Consider the following 24,109-nt stretch of genomic DNA (forward strand, 5'->3'; position numbering starts at 1 on the left):
AATGAATGTGAAAATGCAACCCTATCCTTCCATCTGTCAAAATGTTGTCAAGATAGATGCTGTCTGTCTATCTTTACTAGATCATTGAAGATTGGTTGTGATGGTGCCAACACTAAACTGTTTCCAAACTCTTGATATCAATGCCCCTGGGCTGCTTAATTTTGATAGAGAGGTTGAAATGCAGCAAAGAGGCTTGAGTTGGATACAAACCCTGGCCTGCTGTGGAAGTACTGTAGCTTAACATTGATTGCACTCTTACCAGGTGAGCTGTGGGGTGCCCCCTTGTTTACATGTCTGTTGGATGATAAAGTTGTCTGGTAATTAATAAAATATTATACACCACTTTTCAAAAACAAATTTACGAAGTGTACACAGACATACCCCCCCTACCAGATGAAAGACAATGAATACAAGTTTAAGAATAAAATCATAATATTATTTATCAAAGCATAAAAAACAAACTGTTGTTAACCCCGTCCCCTTGAACCCTATTCGGCAGGGTCCCCCAGGGGTCTATCTTTGACCGAAAAGAGCCAATCTAGTATCTACAACCTCATAGTGATCGGTTGATTGTTTTTGGATATATATTTAGTGAATAGGGAAGGCTGATTAAAATCTTAATACAACAATAATATGTCAGTTATTATCTGTGTTTACTGTTTAGATACCAGTGCACATGTTCATGTATATGTAAAACTGTGATCAGTGTTCTAATCGGCATAAAGGCGGAAAAAGAAGCATATGTTGCCCGCAAAATCTGCTGCATCAATTATTGGTCGACCACTAGTCATAATCTATTACTACGACGAGCTTTAAATCTGTTTTTGCCTATTTTGACCTACAGTACCCGTGATGGGGTGAACTTCAAGTGGTTAAAACTAAAGCCATTTTAGTTTAAACCACATGAACCATAGCATGTCTAATCTATTCTGGGCATGTCATAATGGGTGACTATTTTGCAAAAATATCAGATGATCTCCAAACTCACAATGCGAGATGTTTGCTTTGCTTTGCAACCCCTCAGGCATCAAGCATGATGGGACCATGTGCGACACCTGCCGCCAACAGCCCATCATTGGGATTCGCTGGAAGTGTGCAGAGTGCACCAACTATGACCTCTGCACCACCTGTTACCATGGAGACAAGCATCACCTGAGACACCGCTTCTACAGGATCACCACTCCTGGCAGTGAGAGGTTAGACTTTGCACCTCATGTCATCATGTCTGCTGCACCCGTAAACTAAACCAACCAGGTGGTTTTATAGCTCCATCACCTCATGTGTTGGGTGACCCAGCAGTTAATTCCGTTACGTTGGCCCTATCTGTCAGTGACATTTGAGAGGTCTTGTTTGAGACCTGCCTCTCAGTCAAACACAACTGTGTCCAGTGTTCACGACTCCTAGCCCACTGTTGCCAAGCAACAGCTCAACCTCCAGGTTAGATGTTGTTTGGGTTCTGTCACACTCAATGATGACCATGTAATAATGATGATAATTGTATCTTCACAAAGGGTTAGGGCTAGAAGATTTGTTTAGAAGAAGACGGAGTGACCTCTGCACCTGATCTTATCAGTATCTTGTCATACAATATTAATATATTCAAATAAATATGGCACAGAAATGTCATATTGTACATATTGTACAATGTTTGGCTGAAGAAAAAGGCAGCTGATTCATTTTGAGGTGGACATATACATTTCTTCCTACTGTATTTTTCACAATGCGTGAAGGTGCAGAATCAGATGGCATTGAATGAACAAACCACACTACATGCATGCATACATGCCATACCTCACTGTGGCAATATTTGAGATGGGGCATCCTGTTCGGCTGTGTTTCAGGGAAAACCTCTATTGTAGGGTTCCCCAATTAGTTTTCCTCAAGGGCCGAATTATATCTGGGGTACCAAGCCGAGGGCCACAACATTGCAGGGGGCGACGGTGGCGTTCCCTCTACTCCAGCGACAGTTCAGATATCGTCACTGTCGGGCAGACACCTTGTATCTCCAAGTTTCAAATGTGTATGTTTTTTGGTAAAGCAAAGCCCTGCTTCATCATACAAGACCATTGCACAAAAGTGACAAAACTAGTGAAAACAGCAGATCTACAAGCACACATCGCGAGGCGGCGTGTGCTTGTAGATCGGCTGTTTTCACTAGTTTAGTACATTTTTTAGACGATGAATACAAAACAAACGGTTTTGGACATACAAGGTTTCCACCCGACAACGACAATATACTAGTGTTGTTGCTGCTCTTATACCACCATTATTACTGTGGTTGGTGGGGGCCAGACAGTAGCCTCCCGCGGGCCGCAAATGGCCCGTGGGCCGCCTATTGGGGAACCCTGCTCTATTGTGATGTTGAGTAGATGAACGCATGGCCCAACAGCTGGCGGTCTTTTCAACTAAGTGTGGCTTCAGTTCCCTCGAGACAGTTAGTGCATGGTAGCACGCCACACAATGGGCACTGGAGGTGTCCCCTATCCACACTGCTCTGACGGCGTAGTAGCGGGGTGCTTTGTTATGCCATTTCAGATTCTTTCACTGACTGCTGCAGGGGGAGTGTCTAGAGGCCACAAGCTGTTTGCTTTGGTTAGACGTGCACTGTCCAGCTGCCATGTCTAGCATCTACAGGTGCATTGTAGTTTGATGGTCTAAGATCTTCTGGGCAGTTTATTTGGCATTTCTATTATACTTGTAATGCAACACTCGGCCTCAAAGTGAATGCCTCCTCCTGGCTGATATTTACCCACAGCTACTTAACTAAGACCTGATGGTTTGCATTGGCAGTCCCATGATGGCTGGGTCAGGGGTAGGAGTTGCCACTACAAACACAGTGTAGAATCGCAGCACAAAATGTTAGTCTTCTTCGTGAGTACAAGTCGGTGTTGTGAGAGGTGATACTGCAATTGTCTTTTATACATTTTAACTGCAGTAAAATTAAAATAATAAGTTCAAGTTACTTTTATTGCCACACAACCAGGTTGGTGGTATTTGGTTTCAGTACAGAAATGTGTTGCAGCTCTGACAAAACAAGGAACAAGACATGATGTAGACATTTACACCATTACCACTTCCAACAATAAAAACATGGAAACAAAAAAACAAGACAGACAGCCATTTAGTTAGTGGCCTTATAAACTACGGTTTGTTTGTGGCCATAGAAATGTACCCTAACACAATAATCATGCATTTCTCTTCACCGTTGTTGATTGCGTATGATCATAGAATATGTTGCAATACATTTGAGTGACACCCCTTGCTGTTGGGCTGGTTGTACTGTCATGAAGAATGGGATGTAATGTTCATATTCTTATAGAGCTCTGACTGAAGCTCAGACTTGCCATCTGACAGTCTAATAGCTCTCTGGTAAACCACCAGCCTGGCCCCATGGCAGTAGGAGTGTGGCTTCCCTTCCATTGTGATCAAAAATGGGAATATTTCAGACCACACACTCAATCTTGGCCTCCATATCGGCCTCTGGATAGTGTTCTGGCAATTGTTAGTGGAAATGATTATGTTACTGCCACAGAACTGCTGACAAAAATGTATATCAACACTTTCTGGGCAACTCCAATAAACCATGCCATGTTCTTTTAATTTTATAATTATAAATAGCACTGCAGTGCATTGTGTAGATGGGCTATATTTTTAGAAAGGTTTTTAAATTATACATTTTCGCCTATAGTGACATGCTAGGCTAGGTTAAAATGACATTTTCCATTTCACATGTTGTCTAACCTCGTTCCCTGCCCTTTCTCGTCTCATGAGGAGAGAAAAGCCTGTAAAATAACTACAGCTGAAAATGTCTACGTCTATTATGTGTATATGCTTTCAGTTGCAGTTCTTGCTTTGTAGTTTGTGAGTATAGTGAATTTGAATAATGCTAATGCCCAAAAGAAGTGATGTTAATGAAGAACCGTTCTGTCTCTTGGTGCAGAGTCTTATTGGAGTCCCGTCGCAAGTCAAAGAAAATCACAGCCAGGGGGATCTTCACTGGCGGCCGTGTGGTGAGAGGAGTGGACTGGCAGTGGGAGGACCAGGACGGAGGAAATGGCAGGAGAGGAAAGGTGAGATACTGGGAGGATGTTATTCATATGAAAGCAGAGAATAGTAAAAGATATTGGCTATTAATTGCGACCGTAGGGCGCAGTTAACTATGAAAACAGTCACATCTTGTCAGTTACGTCAGTTACGTCAACCTCAATGTCTATAGCTGACCTATGACATCACACTGTTGTGACATCACATTCCGTCCTTACATTCCGTCCTTGTCCCTTGTATGCCCATATATGGATATCCCTGATGTCATCAATATTAAGCCCATAGGCATAGCATGTAATGCCCATATAGACATATTGTGTGAGTCTCGTGTTGTCTATAACCTAAGACATCTATGATGTCAGACGTCAGTCATCCATATTTGGGGAAATATTCTATGAAAACCCTTGTATGCCCATATATGGAAATCCCTGACATCATCAATATTAATCCCATTGCTTGGAATGCCCATATATGGATCATCATGTGCCTTGTGGTCAGTGGTTTTCAAACTGCAGTACCCCCTTATACTGATTTCTGAAGCCAAGGACCCCTTCCCCTGACGACAGCATTTTTCTTATCAAAAACTCCAGTCCAGTTCCAATGCCAATATGTCAAAAGTAAAACGGCATAATGGCAAATAAAATTGCTTTCTATTCAATAGTTGTACTGGTCAAGTTATTGATGTAATTTGGTTTTACAAATTACAAATTAGCAGGCTCACACAATGTTTTGTAATTTTTTTGTCAGTAAAATACATATTCCCATTTTCTCCTGTACCCCCTCCCCTGCAGTACCCCCACGTACCCCTACGGGTAGATGTACCCCCATTTGAGAAACATTCCTGATCTATAACATCAGACATCTATGATGTCAGACATCAGTCATATCCATATTTGGGAAAATATTTTGTCAAACTTAAACAACCAACCGCAAATCGAATCACACACGGCACCCAGGTTAAAAGAGCACAAGGTCTTAATTTTAGCCCTGATTAAGACCGCTTGTGGTCGAAACATGTTGGTGTATTAAATAAAGATTTGGGAGTACCCAGATCTCCTATTTATCTGATTTTCACGTGGCTTGGTTTGTTAGAAAGACACTTACATACACTTACATTCTGTATGGTTATAAAACAGAAAAGAGCTCTGGTCTCAGGTACTTCTATACAACACAGCTATATTTCTTGCAGTGGAATTATGGCAACTTTATGTTATGTGGGTGGTGTTGACGTGCCAATGACACGTCTACCTATTTACCTCTATGGTCTCTTGCACGTCTACAGGGCTCTTTGTTCTTTTATGCCGTTTGAGATCAACTGTTTGCCTCTGTCCCCTGCTGAAACTCATCACTCTGGAGTTTATTTCTTGCTAAAAACAAACAGCCGTTTATAATGATTTCGTGGTTATTTGGGAGATTTATATTATACACCCACCATGGGATTAGTGTTTCCTTTCACAACACTAAGGTATAGAGCGCGGTTACGTGGATTTCACCGGGACTTTTGCAGCGTTGTAGATGAAATAGTAAGTTAGCATAATGCCTAGTTGTCGCACACTGTTAAACTGATGGATCCAAACAATGATCCAAATGAGATGGAAAAAACACGAGTCAGTTATTGCCAGAAAAGGCTGCATAATATACTTGGGCAGCGGCTCAAATCACACAACTGGGTGAGAGCAAGAGCGACAGAGAGAGCAATAGAGAGTCATTTATCTTTTAGGATAATATGAATGGTGATGATGAATTAATTATTAATCATATCATCATTAATTCATTAATTTCATTTGGTTAGATTTATTTTATCGTTTGACAGCCCTATTATGTTTTAAATGTGACTGCAGATACTTGTGAACCTACAGAGATTTAGCCTGTTTATTTTGGAATTGTTCTTAGTGTACTCGGGATTCGACATTGCCAGCTAATTGTTTGGCAAAAAGATACAATATTGGGTGTGACTCATTTTAATTTTCACGTCAGAATTCCTCATTGATAAAAGGTCCCTTTAAGATCTTATTTTGGTTTCATCCCTCCCATTCAAATTCATATTATTTTCATAGAATACAATTATTATGTCCTTGCAGTCTGATGAGGTTGTCTATTAAAATGTACATTGGAGCAGTGCCATAAAGAGCTTGTATTTTGACTCCGGTCCAGACCCCAATGTATTCAATTTAGGAGTCCCTGCAGGCAATTTAAGAATTCATTTTGCTGTTATTTAATGGCATATCTCATTATTGTTTTATGATGCTGTAAGCAATATGCTCCCCAGAAAACCGCCGTTACATGTCCCCAGAAAACCGCCATTACATGTCCTGTAGCTAAGATGAGCTGTCAGTTTAGTGCGAATGTTGCCTCCTAAGGCCGCTTAATTTATTATGCCTGGAATGAGCATTCATATAATCTAATGATTTGAAATATATTTTTTACTGAAGGCTAAACTGTTAATTATTGTAATACAGCTCCTACCATTTTTGTAATTTACAAATTGTGGTAGACTCTCATACATGGCCGGAAAATTATTTCATGTAGATGATTTTGATTCTGTGTTTTCTAATTGGGCACATTTTTATAAAATGGATACATTTCGTTCTTGTTAAACGCAGCCAAAGAGCTCTTGAAAGGAAAAGTTTCTCCACAACTCCTTGGCTACTCTACCACAGACTTTTAGTTTAGTGTGTCCTTTGGGAATGCTTTAAAATTATTAAGAGTCACAGTTTCTGACAAAGGAGACTTATCTGAAATGACTGTTAATGCAAAAGATTTTTCATTTCAGATGACTTTACTTGAGTCACTTTTAATAAAAAAAAAAAGAAGGGGATTTTCTTTTTTCTCACAGCCAGCATGGTGAGGAATTTCTGCAGTGTGTGCATGTGGCTGTATTTTAGTGCAGTTGTGCTTGATCCTTCTTTTTACTGCTTCTCTGGGAACAATTGCTGTAACAATCACAAAGGTATATTAAAAATAACCCGAGAGGTTTGCTACTGCAGTAAAATGGTAAAAAAAAAAGTTGAGCCTATTGAAAGAAAAAATTGCAGTGCATGGAGAATCGAGACAAAATCTAATTGCAAGTCAAAGAATCAAAATGTAATCAAATTGTTGGTTCCTTGCCGATTCCCACTCACTAATATTTCCCTGCCTTCGTGAAGCCTCATGAAGGCCATTCCATCACTTCATGAAGTGATGGAATGGTGAGGCATACAGAACTGCAGACAATGCAGTATGGATTAGCTACTATACCTGCACACAGACTGAGGCCCTGTCCGAAGATGTTGGGTGGGGTGGGGGTTGGGGAGCAATAAAGCTGACGTGCTCATCTGAAACCGCAAATTATTGCCCTTGTAGCTGGTCACTAGACAGACCTCTATACTGCAATATAATGTGATCAGCTCCTCCAGGAATGGTTCTTGGCACTGTTCTTAAACATATTCTTAGCCATGGTGTTCCTAATGATTTAAAAAAATCATCTTATCTTCACCCTTTGTCATAAAATGAAGCATCTAGGGCCTAAGTGGCTAAAAGACATATTATTGAAGTAGAACTTCTTTGGAGTGCACCTTTTATGCCTTTTGCACATTTCCTAGATGGAAACCCCATATCAGGTGCCTTGACGTAATGGTCTTGTTTTGTTTTGCGTACCTCCCTGCAGGTGACAGAGATACAGGACTGGAGTGCCGCCAGCCCTCACAGTGCTGCCTACGTACTGTGGGACAACGGGGCCAAGAACCTGTACAGAGTTGGCTTTGAGGGGATGGTGAGTAAACTTCCAGTTCAGACACAACAAACATAGACACACGCAGTCATCTTACAAAGGATCAGCTGCCCATGTGGCTTTTGTGTTTGACCACAGAGCTGAGGCTGCCGTGGCTTTTGTTGGAGACACGCAGCCAGCATGCGTGAGGCACTATTGTGTAGGCAGCTGGAAAGAGAGGGTATCTACATGATAAAGGCAATCTGGTCCTTTTTTTTCGGGGGTTGGGTGAGGGGGTGAACATTGAGGTCAGCATGATGGGAGAGACGGGGGGTCCTTGGTTTTATCGGGGCTCTGGCTATGCACACACCCCCAATGAAAAGCTTATCTCTCATTGGCGGAGAGGCCCCCTCTGCCTTTTACGAAGGGGCCAATGAGGTCTCTCAGTCGTGTAACAGATTTGTCCTTTGTTATCCTAATAGGCTGAAACGGTCTTGAGGGTTAGGTAGCTGGCATCTGTTTCTGAATTAAGCAAGTCACAGATTACACTAGCCCCCCACTCCCCTTCAGCACGGCCATTTTTAACTGAAGGACCCCACTTTTGAGAGACGGTGAGCAAAAAAAATAAAAAGCCACTGCAGCTAAATGTAAAACGCCCAGGCAAGTCAACTCCTTTTTCTGTGTACACAGTAAAATCCTCAGTGTTAATTTAACCCAAATCCATTTGGTTATATTTCAACACTCTTACAGTTAAATGACCACTGAAGATTTGACAGTGTAGTAATTATTTTGTGCAAATAGCATCACAATAAGATCAACTTTAATCCCGTTGGCGCAGGTTTGTCTTCTTCTTCATTTGTTGGGACTTGTGTTAGGTTCCTGAGGCCTGTACGGTCTCATCACTTCAGAGGAATGTCTGCACTGCCTTGTAATCATCTCTGCCCTCTAACTCTGCCACAGTGGCTGCACATCTCTGAGTCATCAAAAAACCCACCACACACGATAACGCTTTCTTTTCCCCAGCAATGTAATGTTTCATTGTCCTTGCTTGCCCTTAAGGTAACTCTGTTGTCCCTCATTCTGTGCTGTTATGGTGACTTCTCAGTGACATAATTCACGATCAGGCTCTAATGGAATTACCCACCGACTAATTATCTTTTCATCCTCTTGCCCCCATCTCTCCTTCAGTCGGACCTGAAATGCGTGCAGGATGCCAAAGGAGGCTCGTTTTACCGTGACCACTGTCCTGTTCTAGGTAAGTAAGCCAGTGATCTGTGCCCACCCTCATTATTGCACCAATCCTTTCTCCCAGCGTTCTGGTGCAGTGGATTCCAAGGGCGTTAGGGAGAGTGTCTGTCGCAGGTACGCACCAGGGCCACAAGATGGCAGCACCACACAGTCACCTGGGTGTGCCTTGATACCAGAGCAGCACGGGTCATGATGCCAGCACAGCCAGGGGCGTCACACCAAATTCTGGGCCCTGGGTACAAGGATTCACTGCGGGCCCCCCATGAACTATTGAAAAATAGCAGATATACAAGCTCACAGCGCGGCACCGAGTGCCGCGCTGCAAGCTTGTAGATCTGCTATTTTTGAAAAATCGTGAAAATGTGTGCCAAGAAACCTATGTTTTCATGTCAGTGATGCTCAAACCTTTTCACGTGAAGGACCCCCCCATCTCAAAATATTTAGTTCCAGGGACCCCCCCCCCAGAAGCAAAATTTGAGTTACAAATGTTCACTTAAAAAATACATATATTCAAAGATTTGCACACATTTTCACGACTTTTTCAAAAATAGCAGATCTACAAGCTCGCAGCGCGGCACTCGGTGCCGCGCTGTGAGCTTGTATATCTGCTATTTTCCAATAGCTAAAGTTACTAGGGCCCCTCCTCCACCTTGGGCCCTGGTAACTCAGTCCCACTTTCCTACCCCTTGTGACGCCCCTGAGCACAGCATTCCAAGAATTCCAGTAGGGAAATGTTTCCTTTAGTGACTTCCTGGCCAGGGGTATCTGGGCAAGGACTGGCAGCGAATCCAACACTGCAGCAAAGCCCCTCCAACAGTGTGATGCGTCATTGTCATCGTCATCATCCCCTCAGTCCAGCACGTTGTACTGCCTATTGTATATGAATATATGTATATTCTTAGCACTGTAACAGTTATTTCTCGAAGGGTGTATCGTACAATTAGGAAAATGTACAGCAATATCCACTCACTTATTGGTAGAAAAGAAAAAGAAACGATGCACACAATGTTAACATTGCTGCTGCATCATCATCATCCAAGCTTTGTGTTGATAGTTCAAATTTGGAAGCAAAGTCTACATTGTGCTCCATTATTTTGTATAGTCTGCCACTGTGTGTCAATCTCTACATGTGTTCTACATTATTTGTTATTTTCACATGATTGGACTTTAATTAGATTTCTAATGCTATCATTGATTTTCAACTTTTAATGATTAACCACCTCCTTATTTTGGGCAATGGGCATGTCATCATTTCAAAGAATTTCAATTAAAAAAATATCTGCAACGCGTTGTGAGCTTTTAGATCGGCTATTTTCGTTATTTTTAGAACGTTTTAAATGGGGCTTAAGTGTTGAAAGGTTCTGTGAGGGATATTTTCTTGGGTTAAAACAAATAGGCTTTTGTTCAAAAGTTAAGGCTCTGCATTCAGATAGTAATCATTGCTATAGAGTTCAGTAATAGGGGCTCCCTGAAGAAAATACAGTTTCACGTTGGAATACCAATTTCATCCAGTCAGGAGATGAGCGAACCCAGCAAATAACAGCTTCAATTTTAGTGTTCCAGACAGTTCCAATTGTATTATACGTTTTGTTTCATAATTTATATAATTTCAAATTTCACTTACAGTTCCTGTATCCTGCATGAGTTGATTGTATAAAACTGCTCTCCTAACCAGAAAATGTATTCTCTGTTCATTGAAGAGCTGGATTAATTACTATGATAATTTAGAGCTATTTGTATTTAACACTTATTTGAACAAAGAAATATCACTTGCGCCACGTTTTTTAAGAATAGAATTTCCTTCATTCTTACTAAGTGTTGTTCTCCCTCCCAGGTGAGCAGAATGGCAACAGGAACCCTGGTGGTCTTCAGATTGGAGACTTGGTGAACATTGACTTGGACCTGGAGATTGTCCAGTCCCTCCAGCATGGCCATGGCGGGTGGACCGACGGCATGTTTGAGACCCTCACCACCACTGGCACAGTGTGTGGCATCGACGAGGACCATGACATAGTGGTTCAATACCCCAGTGGGAACAGGTGAGGCCATGGAAACAACCAACCAACCAGAAAGTGGGACTGAGTTACTAGGGCACAAGGTGGAGGGGCCTTAATTATTTTATATTTTAGCTATTGAAGAATAGCAGATGTACAAGCTCACAGCACAGCACCGAGTGCCGCGCTGCAAGCTTGTAGATCTGCTATTTTTGAAAAGTCGTGAAAATGTGTGCAAATCTTTAAATATATGTATTTTTTAAGCGAACATTTGTAACTCAAATTTTGCCTCTGGGGGGTCCTTGGAACTAAATATTTTGAGATGGGGGACCGTGGCCAAATACATCATTTTGGGGGTCACATGAAAATGTTTGAGCACCACTGACATAGAAACAAAAGTTTTTCAAAAAACCTTAGTAGGATTTGAAATATTCAAAGACTTGCACACATTTTCACGATTTAAAAAAATAGCAGAGCTACAAGCTTGTATATGAGCTTGTATATCTGCTATTTTTCAATTTCAAGTACCCAGGGCCCAGAATTTGGTGCGACACCCCTGGATACAACCCCACCACCACCCTCTCATGGCCAGCTTTTCTCTGAATCGGACGTTCCCTGTCGGCTTCTGTGATTTCACTGACTGTTTTAAAAGCATTGTTAGGGCCTTAGGATGTTGACAGAAAGTTATTTTTCTTTGTGTTTCTCCTTTTTTATATAATTAATGTTTTTGCACTTGAACACAATGTCAAAAACGGGGAGGAAATTATTGTTGCAAGGTTCCAGTTAGCCTATTAATGTGAGTGGCTTCAGTCAGTGTGCACTTGATCTGATGCCATGTCTGGATGTAAATCATGTCAGACTTTCAAATATTGACAGTTTAATTACTTTGATATGATCATTTATTGTCAGTTCAAATTTGTATCCAGTCTATGTAGTAAATGAGGCTATCACCTCAGAGTCAATAGTCGATTAATCAATGGGTTTGGCACTAGGAGGTTCAATCCTTAACCCCACCTACTTGAAAAGGCTGGTCTCTGCATGAATCCATGCAGCAAACCCAATTTTACAGATTTATTGATTAGTCTGCAAATTCCTATGACTTGAGTACGGATCTTTATAGTTGAGGACTGCCCTAGTTTTGAATCATCACTCAATAGTAATACAATATATCATGCAACTCTAAAGCCTACACTGTTACATGCCATTACTATGTCATTTTCTGATTATGAGTCACGAGAATGAGTTGACTGTTTGCTATACAGTATGTTCAGCACACACTGTAACGGTTCCCTGTGTGTCCTCAGGTGGACGTTTAACCCAGCGGTGCTGACCAAGGCCAACGTAGTGCGTAGTGGAGAAGTGGCAGCAGGTGCAGAGGGTGGGACTTCCCAGTTTCTGGTTGGAGACTTGGTCCAGATCTGCTATGATATCGACCGCATCAAGCTGCTGCAGAGGGGACATGGAGAGTGGGCTGAGGCAATGCTGCCTGTAAGAGTCTCATACTTTATAACAAAGTATTCACTGTGTATCATCACTGTCCGCCAGAAACCATCTATCTCTGTTTTAAACTTTGCCTTATGACACTTTTTCGCAAAAGTAGCAAAAATCTACAAGCTAACAACACAGCGGTGCGCCCGTGGCGCAGTCAGTAGTGCTGTCGCCTCACAGCTAGAAGGTCCCGGGTTCGATTCCTGCTGGGGACGCTGTGGGCGCTGGGGGGCGTGTTCTCTCCTCCACGTCATCAGTGCCCATACCCTAAGTGGGGTTGGCAAAAGGGTTCTCTATACTGCCTCCCCCTGATGGTGGGGAAAGGAACTGGTTGGAATAACGTGTTCCTTCCTCGCACTGCGTCCAGCCGGGGAATCTCTCCTCTGTCAGGTGAAAAGAAGTGGCTTGGACTACTCATGCATAGAAGGAAGCATGAGGTCAGCCTCTCCCCAGGTTGGCTGAGGGAGTGTAGCACCAAGGATTACATTAGATAATTGGCACTGGGTGAAAAATGGGTTACAAAATCGTGGGATAAAAATTATTAGAGATAACAACACATCGCCATTGTTGAAAGATTTTGATCATTTTGTCTGTTATGATATCCCAAAATGAGAGATGCCACGTTGAAAGTTGTTAAGTAAATCTGTGGATTTTATAAATATTTAACCAATGAAGAGTTATTAACAAGACTAAATAACTACATTGGATCATTTGGAACACTGGTTGAGAAGTAGATTTGGACATACAAGGATTCCACCCGACAGTGATGATATAAGATAGACCAATGCATTCCTGCAATTAGGCCCAATGAACTAATCTTATTTGTACTTTGCTTTTCATAAATCACAAACAATAAATACAAGGCCGAGTGACTTTAACAGCCATTGTAATTTCCTGCTACTCGCTATGGTCTTTAGCCAGTGCTGACTTCATCTCCCGTGTGGAAATTACCCGAAACATGCCAAAGATTCCTCTGTGCCAAATTAGCCTGGACACCAATAAAGATTATGGCCGTTACGGTAGTGATTACTTTATTTTCTCCTCTGCTCTATCTCAAAGAGAATGTATTCTTCTCTTATTATGGAAGTGTATTCATTGCTGCCCCATAACGCCGTTGGCTGTGTAATGCCAGTCTAGTACAATATGCCACTTATCCCTGCCAAACTAGCCCCCTCTCGGCAGCTAATGAGCCTTAAAACCCCGAGATGGGCTGTAGCTTTGATCACTAACCACGGCTGTTCCCCGTCTGCTGCTGCGGCTGCCTCTATTGCAGCAGTGTCGTCTCCCCCCCCCCCCCCCCCCATTATTGATAGTATCCTCCAGGACGGCCCTGCCTGTAGCTCCATGGACTCCAAAGTGCCTCCTCCTCGTGCAGCACGGCACAATATGATTGGAAATTGGAAGGCGTTTTGCAGCGTCCCCCAGAAACCCTGGAGAGAGGATGCCGTTATTGGCTGTATAGATGGGGAATAACCTGGCTAATAGACGGGTCTCTCTCTCTCTCTCTGTGTCTCTCGTTGTTTGTGCAGCGAGTCGATGCCCTTTGAATGACTAATGAGAGGAAAAACTTTACATTTGTCTGTGATGATCTCTGGTCTGTCAGTATTTTCTTTTTCTTGCACGCTTGTCGATTACTTTTTCCTCTTCTCCTGGTCCAATAGTTCCTTAGCCGAATAACCTTCTGTTTTATGCCTGTTGCCCTCTCTCTGTGTCTGACTTTTTATGTTGAGCTGATTTTTCTTGACACATACACACACACATATGTATGTATTTGTGAGTGAGACAGGCAGATGATCTAAATGAGTTTGTGCTGTGTGTTCACAGACCCTGGGTAAGGTGGGGCGGGTGCAGCAGATCTACTCGGACAGCGACCTGAAGGTAGAGGTGTGTGGCACCTCGTGGACGTACAACCCCGCCGCTGTCACCAAGGTTGCCCCCTCTGGCTCGGCCGTCACCAACGCCTCAGGAGGTAGACAAGCTGCATGCCACCACAGTCCACTGCAGTACAACTAGGCCTGTCACAATTATGGAATAATCGTCTAATCACAATTATTTGATCATGGTTATTTTGTCATAATAGTCATAATCATTTCCATGTTGAAAAATGTTCATATATTTTCAGACATTTTCAAAAATGGTGGACATAGCAGATCAACAAGCTTTTAGATCGGTTATTTCCACTATCAGTGTTCTTTTTGAAGTATAAAGTTGTGAAATATGTCAATAATTTATTTGTATATTTAGGTTATGTGTCAAATCTGCCATGTGCAACTTCAAAGCCTACTAGCCAAACAAATTTAATTGTCAATGACAAAAACACAACCCATTTAGGCCTAACCTATAGAATAGGGCTAAATCAGAAATTAGCCTACAAAACAAATATGTTGCTACATACTGTACATGTACTGTAAGCCCCTCCCAAACAGCAAAATGTGTTCCTGGCCTGAATGGGTTAAAGTGTTAATTGCAATTATTTGAGTGACAATTAATCGTCATGTAAAATGTCATAATCGTGACAGCCCCAATGCCACCAGAGTCTTCCGCAACTATGATGAAACACTAAATGCACAAAACCTTTTGTTTTATGGCTCTCTTGCTATTGTCTGTCTAACTCTGTCTTTCTCTGTGCACCTACACGAAATACCACTCTGATATGCTTTTGCACCTATTGTGTGTGTGTGTGTGTGCGCGTCTACGTGCGTGTGTGTGTAGAACGTCTGTCTCAGCTGCTGAAGAAGCTGTTTGAGACGCAGGAGTCCGGAGATATCAATGAGGAGCTTGTCAAGGCTGCAGCTAATGGAGATCTGGCCAAAGTGGAGGACATTCTTAAACGACCTGATGTGGACGTAAGTGCTGCAACAAAAACACACTTTGCTATGGGGGGGTAAATGTGTGTATTAATATTAGTGTTAGTTTTTACAGTGCTTCAGTGTGTGTCCTCCCAGGCATCCGTCTCTTCTGATCAGCAGATCACTTGATCAGTTTACACTGAGCCACCGTGGCCTGAGAATGCAGCCGTGCCTGGCTACTTGTTTAACCCATTCAGGCATAGAATTATTGAATGCTTTAACCAGTGAAAAATAGCAGATATACAAGCTCACAGCGCGGCACCGAGTGCCGCGCTGCGAGCTTGTAGATCTGCTATTTTTTTTTTAAGTCTTCACATGCAAAGGTTTGAGAACCACTAACATAGTAGTCTCTCAAGAACAGACTAACTGAGCTCCTTTTAAGTGAAAAGGACCTTTTCTTTGACGACGGCTGGCCAGATTGCTGACATAGAAACATAGTTTTTTCAAAAAACCTTAGAACGATTCAAAAGACACTTATAGAATCGGGTCAAAATTCTAATTTTCACGATTTTTCAAAAATAGCAGATCTACAAGCTCGCAGCGCGGCACTCCGTGCCGCGCTGTGAGCTTGTATATCTGCTATTTCTCAATAGTTAAAGCATAAAATAATGATACACAATAATGTGTGCCCGTTCTGAATGGGTTAATGAAAAGAAAAATCCTTTGGCCTTCGGGCATTATAGCAAACCACAGAGTGTCTCTCTGAGTACACTGATATTTGTTCTTGAATTCACCCCCCCCCCCACCACACACACACACACACACACACACACACACACACACAGACACAGGACCGCCCGTTTGGCTCCTAGGAGAGCGCTATGAGATCTTCCCTCCCCGCTCCTCTCTCAATCAGAAAAGCATTAAGCCTCGGCCCAGAGGAGGCATTGAGGTGCATCGGTGTGCATTGCAGCACTCTCAGTGTCCAGCTGATATCCACTAGTCCTGCATGGCCAGAGGATCTGTCCTGACAAGGGGGCTCTGGGGGCAAACACCCATTTGCCGGGGACACGAGCCATATTACTTTTTTAGAGTTGGTAAGGTCTAAGCCACCTGAACACTTTGCAATACGGTCTTCACTCGGAGAGAGAGAGAGTGTGTGCGCGTGCGTGCAGGGGTGTCACACCAAATTCTGGGCCCTGGGTACAAGGATTCACTGCGGGCCCCCCATGAATGTTCTTCATAGGGGGAGGGGGTTTAACCCATTTAAACTGGGAATGCATTATTACGCATTATTTTGTGCTTTAACTATTGAAAAATAGCAGATATAGAAGCTCACAAGCTGCAAGCTTGTAGATTTTTGAAAAATCTTTGAATATTTCAAATCCTTCCAATGTTTCAATGTCAGTGGTGCTCAAACATTTTCATGTGAAGGACCCCCAAAATTATATTTATTTGGCCACGGACCCCCATCTCAAAATATTTAGTTCCAGGGACCCCCCCAGAAGCAAAATTTGAGTTACAAATGTTTGCTTAAAAAATACATGTATTCAAAGATTTGCGCACATTTTCAATAGCTAAAGTGTAAAATAATTCCAGGCCCCTCCACCTTGGGCCCTAGTACTCAGTCGTCCCCCGTCCCCCCTTGTGACGCCCCTGCGTGCGTGCGTGTGTGTGTGTGTGTGTGTGTGCTGAAGGCTGGCCAGGTGCCCCAGCGCCTTTCAATGGAATTATTTGCTTAAAGCTGAGCACACTGGGCCTGGCCAAGTGATCCGGCCGGCCAGGACAAGAGACGTCTCGAGACTCCCAAAGGAGTCCGCATTAATATTTATGCTCCGAGTTATTGCAGTGCTGCAGTTAGCAATGGAACACACACACACACACACACACACACACACACACACACACACACACACACACACACACACACACACACACACAGACACGCCCAGCCACTTTCTACACTGGTGGTACTCCAGGTGAACAGCTAGTTTTGTGGATCGACATAAAATGATGCTGCTTCACATTGACAAACACAAGCGTGCACACGCACCTCCTCAAACACACACACACACACACACACACACACACACACACACACACACACACACACACACACACCAGGGTGCAACAGTTACTTGAACAAATAGATTTAATAGATTATGGCACATCTACAAGCTCACAATGCCTAGTGTTGTGAGTTTAATAGTTCTGCTATGTTTGCTTCTTTTGTTTGACACCTTTATGCAATAAAGCCTATCATTAAAAAAATAAGATACAATATATAATTTTTATTTATTTATTTTTGCTTATGGCTTTATTGATAGACAGTAGGCTGACAGGAAATGGGGGATGATGGGGAGTGACATAGAGAAAATGCCCGCTGCACCAGCTGCCCAGTAATCGTTTGAATAATCACAAAGAAAATGATAGATGGTTGCAGCCCTAACACACACACACACACACACACACACACACACACACACGTGCACATGTAGAGAGCAGCGTGGGCTGTACAGGCAGGCAAGCCTAGTAGGCTACAGAGGGGCGTGTGTGTTTACATTATTGCAATAAGTTGATAAAACCTTTACAATTATAAAAGCTATGAAAATGTACTCTGCTTTCATGCCAGCAGACTGGAGTAGATCCTGATATCCTATGAATTGAATCGAGAATTGTTTTGAATCGAGAATCGTTTTTAAATCGGAAAATAATCGTTTCTGAATTGAATCGTTTGGATTTGAAAGAATCGGGGGGAAAAAAAGAATTGTGACCCCAAGAATCGATTCTGAATCGAATCGTGGGATATCCATATAGGGCTGTCACAATTATTACATAATCGTCTAATGGCAATTATTTGAGATAATCGCAATTCTTTTGCATAATCGTCATAATCGTTTCCATGTTGAGAAATGTTAATATAGTTACAAACATTTTCAAAAAGTAGTGGAAATAGCCGATCTACAAGCTCACAACTCGTCGCATCGTGGCGCGTTGTGAGCTTGTAGATCGGCTATTTCCACTATCAATGTTCTTTTTTTAAGTTGTCAAATATGTCAGTAATTTCTTTGTATATTTAAGTTATGTGTCATGATTGCCAAGTGCAAATTCAAAGCCTAAAAGCCAAACAGGAATGTAACTGTCAACGACAAATACACAATTAAAATCGTTAATCGCAATTATTTGAGTGACAATTAATCGTCATGTAAAATGTCCTAATCGTGACAACCCCATACCCATAGATTGGTAGCCCTAGTGTGTGTGTGTGACTGCTGGTGTGTTTGCAGGTGAACGGGCAGTGTGCTGGTCACACGGCCATGCAGGCGGCCAGTCAGAACGGACACGTGGACGTGCTCAAGCTGCTGCTCAAACACAGCGTGGACCTTGAGGCGGAGGTCTGTATCCTCTTCTGTCTCCCTCAATATTCACACTGGCTCTTATCACCCAACGCCATTAAATTCTTATTAGTCAGCGGAGATAGGGTTTGCACCCTCTGCACACAGACGTGGTGTTCCTACATCTCGGCTGGAAGCAGTTTTCATATCGTGGGAAGTGAAAATGTGCTTTGACCTAACCTTAACAAAAAAGAAAAGAAATAAGCTTCAATCTAGGGATGGGACGATAAGTGATATTATTGTGATAAAAAAAACTCAAGATAATCGTATCGTGGAGATTTAATTTATCGTGACGTCATCCTCAGTCATGCACTGGGATCAATTCACCTTTTATTTGCCGAGCTGCATATCCAGTACCATTTAAACACTTTATAATTGGTAAAACGTACTTATAAACGTACTTTTATACGTTTTTTTTCACCCTCCACCAAATCTCTTCGCCAAAAAAGTAGTCGATCTACAAGCTCACAACGCGTCGCGACGCGGTGAGCTTGTAGCAATTTTTGGGCAAATGTTCTGCCTCAAGATAATGGATGCTGGGGACATTTTGTTTGTCGCGATAATATCGTAAATCGCAATTTCTTTGGTCACAATAATCGTGTCAAGAGATGTTCATATCATCCCATCCCTACTTCAATCCCAGTTTGAGCGCAGCAGTGTCATTATGGTGTCTCTGTGACCGTCCTCAGGACAAGGATGGCGACCGGGCGGTGCACCACGCGGCGTTCGGCGACGAGGGATCCGTCATCGAGGTGCTGCAGCGGGGCGGGGCTGACCTGAACGCCAGGAACAAGCGCAGGCAGACGCCGCTGCACATCGCTGTCAACAAGGGCCACCTGCAGGTGGTCAAAACACTGCTGGATCTTGGCTGCCACCCCAGCCTCCAGGTAGCTGCTCCATGCTGCACCTACTCTGAAATGTTACACACATTAACCCATTTAGGCCTAGACTTATTGAATGCTTGTTAACCAGTGAAAAATAGCAGATATACAAGCTCACAGCGCGGCACCGAGTGCCGCGCTGCGAGCTTGTAGATCTGCTATTTTTGAAAAAAGTAGTGAAAATGTGTGCAAATCTTTGAATAGATGTGTTTTCAAAGCGAATGTTTGTAACTCAAATTTTGCTTCTGGGGTGGTCCCTGGAACTAGATGTTTTGAGATGGGGGTCCGTGGCCAGATAAATATCATTTTGGGGGCCCTTCACATGAAAAGGTTTGAGAACCACTGACATAGTAGTCTCTCAAGAACAGACTAACTGAGCTCCAGTAGAGTGAAAAGGACCTTTTCTTTGATGATGGCTGGCCAGATTGCTGACATAGAAACATATTTTTTCCAAAAACCTTAGAAGGATACAAAAGACACTTATAGAATCGGGTCAAAATTCTAATTTTCACGATTTTTCAAAAATAGCAGATCTACAAGCTCGCAGCGCGGCACTTGGTGCCGCGCTGCGAGCTTGTATATCTGCTATTTTTGTTATATTTAAAGCATAAAATATTGCGTCATAATGTGTTCAGGCCTAAATGGGTTAAAGTTGAGGCATTTAGCACTAGTCAGAATAGTTCCCCAAGGTCAGATGACTCTTAACACTTTACGGCTGCCAGTTTTTTATCATTCGGAAATGCAGAACCGCCAGCGATTTTCATGGATTTTACCTTATTTTTGAAGGACCCACGGAAGTCAGGCTCGCAATACAGAACGGAGGCGAAGGGAGACCTCTTGTGTCAAGCGCATCTCTGCAGACAGCAGTAGTAGGGGGCGATGCATAAATAAAATAAATAAAAACTTCTTTGGTATTTTATGAAAAGGTTGCTACACTAAAAACTAATTTTTCACTACAATCATTAAACAGATAACAAAGCCTATCCTTACCAAATACCATTATTTTGTCATTGGCTTTGTATTTTACAAGTTTAATACCATTATTTTGCGTTGTGTTCTACAAGTTTTTCTTCTTCTTTTTCTGCGTAGGCCTAGTAGCCTACTGTGATTTGTCTGTCAATGTCTATGTTATAAGTTAAATTCATAGGACCCAAATTGCTTGACAAAAGCTTTCTTGAGGTATCCTTTTAGTTGACCGTGACTCTACCAGTGAAGTGTACTGTCACGAAACTTTAAGGGGGCGTCAATGTTAGGGCTGTCACGATATGACATTTTACAGGACGATTAATTGTCACATTTCTGTTTGGCTTTTAGGCTTTGAAGTTGCACATGGCAGATATGACACATAACCTAAATACACAAATAAATTACTGACATATTTGACAACTTACTACTTAAAAAATAACTTTGATAGTGGAAATAGCCGATCTACAAGCTCACAACGCGTCGCGATGCGACGCGTTGTGAGCTTGTAGATCTGCTATTTCCACTATTTCGGACATTTTTCAACATTCACGATTATGACGATTATGACAAAATAATTGCGATAATGTCAAATAATCACGATTAGACGATTATGTAATAATTGTGACAGCCCTAGTCAACGTTGGTCGCAACCTGCACGGATTTCGCTCCTCGCTAGTACAGAAACAGGAGATGGGCTTCACGACTCCTCAAGGCTTACTTACTTACAGTACCCCCCCCCCCCCCCCCTCTCGGCAGGACTCTGAGGGTGACACGCCCCTGCACGACGCCATCAGCAAGAAGAGGGACGACATGTTGTCCGTGCTGCTGGAGGCCGGCGCCGACGTCACCATCACCAACAACAATGGCTTCAACGCCTTGCACCACGCCGCCCTGCGGGGGAACCCCAGGTAGGAACGCTCTGTCTTTGCTGTCATTACCCCACTGTGTGGTGTCACCTCTGATGATGATTCCACCCTGGCTGGGACCAGGAAATGGTTCGCTTCAGTTTGAGCATTCTGTGGAGGCAGAATTCCTCTGCAGATATGCGCTTTCATATCGCCGTTGTCGGGTGGAAACCTTGTATGTCCAAGACCGTTCGCTTTGTATTTATCATTTTAAAAATGAACTAAACGAGTGAAAATAGCAGATCTACAGTTGTGTGCTTGTAGATCGTCTGTTTTCACTACTTTTGTGCGACAGCCTTGTATGATGAAGCAGGGCTTTACTTTACGAAAAAACATGCAAAGTTGAAACTTGGAGATACGAGGTTTCTGCCCGACAGCGACGATATATTGGATGTAATGACTTGGATTGGATCCAGTCAATGTCGTTTCAGAGGCTGGTGATTTTTCTTTTTTCTTTACTGTGGACCACCACACACTTAAATTCATACAGCCCCCCAAGTGCTCCTTGATGAGCAGGTTTGTTGCCTTGCGTAGTTGGCGGTGTCTGTGTGTAAATGTTTGGGTGAATGTAAAGTAATTATATAGTGCTTTGGATAAATATAAACAAGCTATATAAATGCGTTTTTTAGCATTTTTAACTCATTCATAGTTTACGGCCGTAAAGCCCGTTAATTTCTCTATGTCTTTCACTGCCGGCTTCTCCTACCTGTTAACGTGGGCGCTCGTCCAGTTCCCATCGTGCGTGATCGGACACTGCTATGCATCGTGTGTTCGCGTATTCCATCAGCTTCTCAAATCCGTTGAAACTTTTTCAATTGATCAATAAGTTCTCCATCTGTAAGCCGCGGAGTTCAGACAGAAAGTTAACGGGCCAAAATAGAGGACGGACTTCCGGTTCAGGGACTCCAATGTTAAAGTTGTCCGCTCAATAATGTGTCCGTGTAGAAACCGATCACGGAGCATTAGTTCCGGCCTATTTTAGTTGCGCTTCGATAAAAAAAAAATGTTTAATTAATTTTTATTACATTTACGGGTTCTACGGGCATGGCAGAGAAGGGGTACAAAGGGGTATTTTGATGGCAGAGTTTGTGTTAACAGTTTTTCTGGTGTGTTGGTGGCAGTTGCACCTCTGAGATTTTTTATTTATTTCATGTTAGTTTATTATTCAGCCTTGGGGGTTAGAAGAAAATCCTATTCACACCAAGCCTGAATCCAAAGTAAACTAAAGTCATATTAAACAGACAAAAGATCCCCAAGTGCCCTACAAAAGCTTTTCAGTTACATATTTAGCTTGTTAGTAGGACATTGCACTGGTAGAGAAAACAACAAATACATTTGGTTACCAACACTTATTTATTGAACTGTTGAAGCGACAAACAGTCGTCAATGTTCAGACAACATGAACGCTTTAGAAAAGGATTTTATTTTATTTTATTGGAGGGTAATCTACCATAGTAGCTCACAAAACTAAAGCTCGCTATTGGTTTTTGAGCATCTGTTGCCTGTGGCCACAGTCCCCCCCCCCCCCCCCCACCGTGCGTAAATCGAAATCGGAGGATGTTGAAGGCTGTGTTTGGCTTCAGTGTCCAAACAAGGTCTACCAGGCAGTGCTGTTAGACTATGGCAGGATTCCCCAATAGGCGGCCCGCGGGCCATTTGCGGCCTGCGGGGGGCTACTGTCTGGCCCTTACTGGGCCCTAACCCAGTAATAATGGTGGTATAAGAGCAGCAACAACACTAGTATATCGTCGTTGTCGGGTGGAAACCTTGTATCTCCAAATTTGTACGTTCATCGCAAACTAAAGACCTGTTTCATCATACAAGGCCGTTGCACAAAAGTTGTGAAAACAGCAGATCTACAAGCACACAACGCCTCGCACCGCGAGGCGTTGTAGATCGGCTGTGCTTGTAGATCGGCTGTTTTCACTAGTTTAATGCAAAACGAACATACAAGATTTTCACCCGACGATATCTGAACAGTCGCTGGAGTAGTGGGAACGCCACCATCGCCCCCTGCAATGTTGTGGCCCCATAATTCGCCCTTTGGGGAAAACTAATTGGGGAACCTGGACTATGGTGTCTGTCTGCTCTCTGGAATACCGGCACATTAGTGGATCGTAGAATCCAATAGGCACACGATTCACAGCATTTGGCTGTTTAGTTGTTTATTTTATCATATGCAGCCCAAAAGCAACATAAATATGTAGCCCAAAAGCAACATAAATATTCATAGTTATGTATCATTATGTGTTATTTTCTAGGTTACAAGTGGGCCCGAGGAGTTTCATTCAAATCTTGTCGAGTAACACACTTCATTGTTATGTCAGTCCTTACCCCAATCAGGCTGGGAAATACTTCAATTTTAATTACAAGGTAGAAAGAAGTAGAATCTATGATCAGAGTGAATTACGCTCATCAGTTCACAAAGAACGTTGAGTAGCACTTGAGAAAGATCATTGCTTTGTAGATTGCTTGACAGCAGGTTTTCGATGTAAGGAAAACATGCTCAACTCTAATTTCCCTGATATAGACTTGTCATTCTGGAAATGAACAAAGCGCAATTTGTTTGGTAAACTGAGGAAATAATCATTACAATCACATTTCACTGGGAAACAGATCTTTCCTATTCTTATAAGAATCTTGCTACTTGCACTGTTGCAGCTACAGGATAATTTAAATGCAAATCAAATGGACACATCTTGGAATAACAC

At 42.6% G+C, this 24,109-nt stretch overlaps 1 protein-coding gene across 2 annotated transcripts in view; it reads left to right on the forward strand.

The window, feature by feature from the left end:
* The window catches only part of mib1 (MIB E3 ubiquitin protein ligase 1), an 85,018-nt gene that overhangs the window by 1,873 nt on the left and 59,036 nt on the right, over window positions 1–24,109 (forward strand). For both annotated transcript variants that reach the window (XM_080726629.1, XM_080726630.1), the window contains exons 2-12: window positions 1,025–1,196; window positions 3,941–4,070; window positions 7,691–7,795; window positions 8,921–8,987; window positions 10,815–11,019; window positions 12,279–12,462; window positions 14,287–14,431; window positions 15,175–15,308; window positions 18,539–18,646; window positions 19,336–19,533; window positions 21,250–21,401. In XM_080726629.1, the coding sequence (XP_080582755.1) occupies window positions 1,025–1,196; window positions 3,941–4,070; window positions 7,691–7,795; window positions 8,921–8,987; window positions 10,815–11,019; window positions 12,279–12,462; window positions 14,287–14,431; window positions 15,175–15,308; window positions 18,539–18,646; window positions 19,336–19,533; window positions 21,250–21,401 (1,600 nt within the window). The remainder of the gene's footprint in view (window positions 1–1,024; window positions 1,197–3,940; window positions 4,071–7,690; window positions 7,796–8,920; window positions 8,988–10,814; window positions 11,020–12,278; window positions 12,463–14,286; window positions 14,432–15,174; window positions 15,309–18,538; window positions 18,647–19,335; window positions 19,534–21,249; window positions 21,402–24,109) is intronic.

Source organism: Nannobrachium achirus, assembly GCF_963921795.1.
Source record: "Nannobrachium achirus genome assembly, chromosome: 5".
Lineage (NCBI taxonomy): Eukaryota > Metazoa > Chordata > Actinopteri > Myctophiformes > Myctophidae > Nannobrachium > Nannobrachium achirus.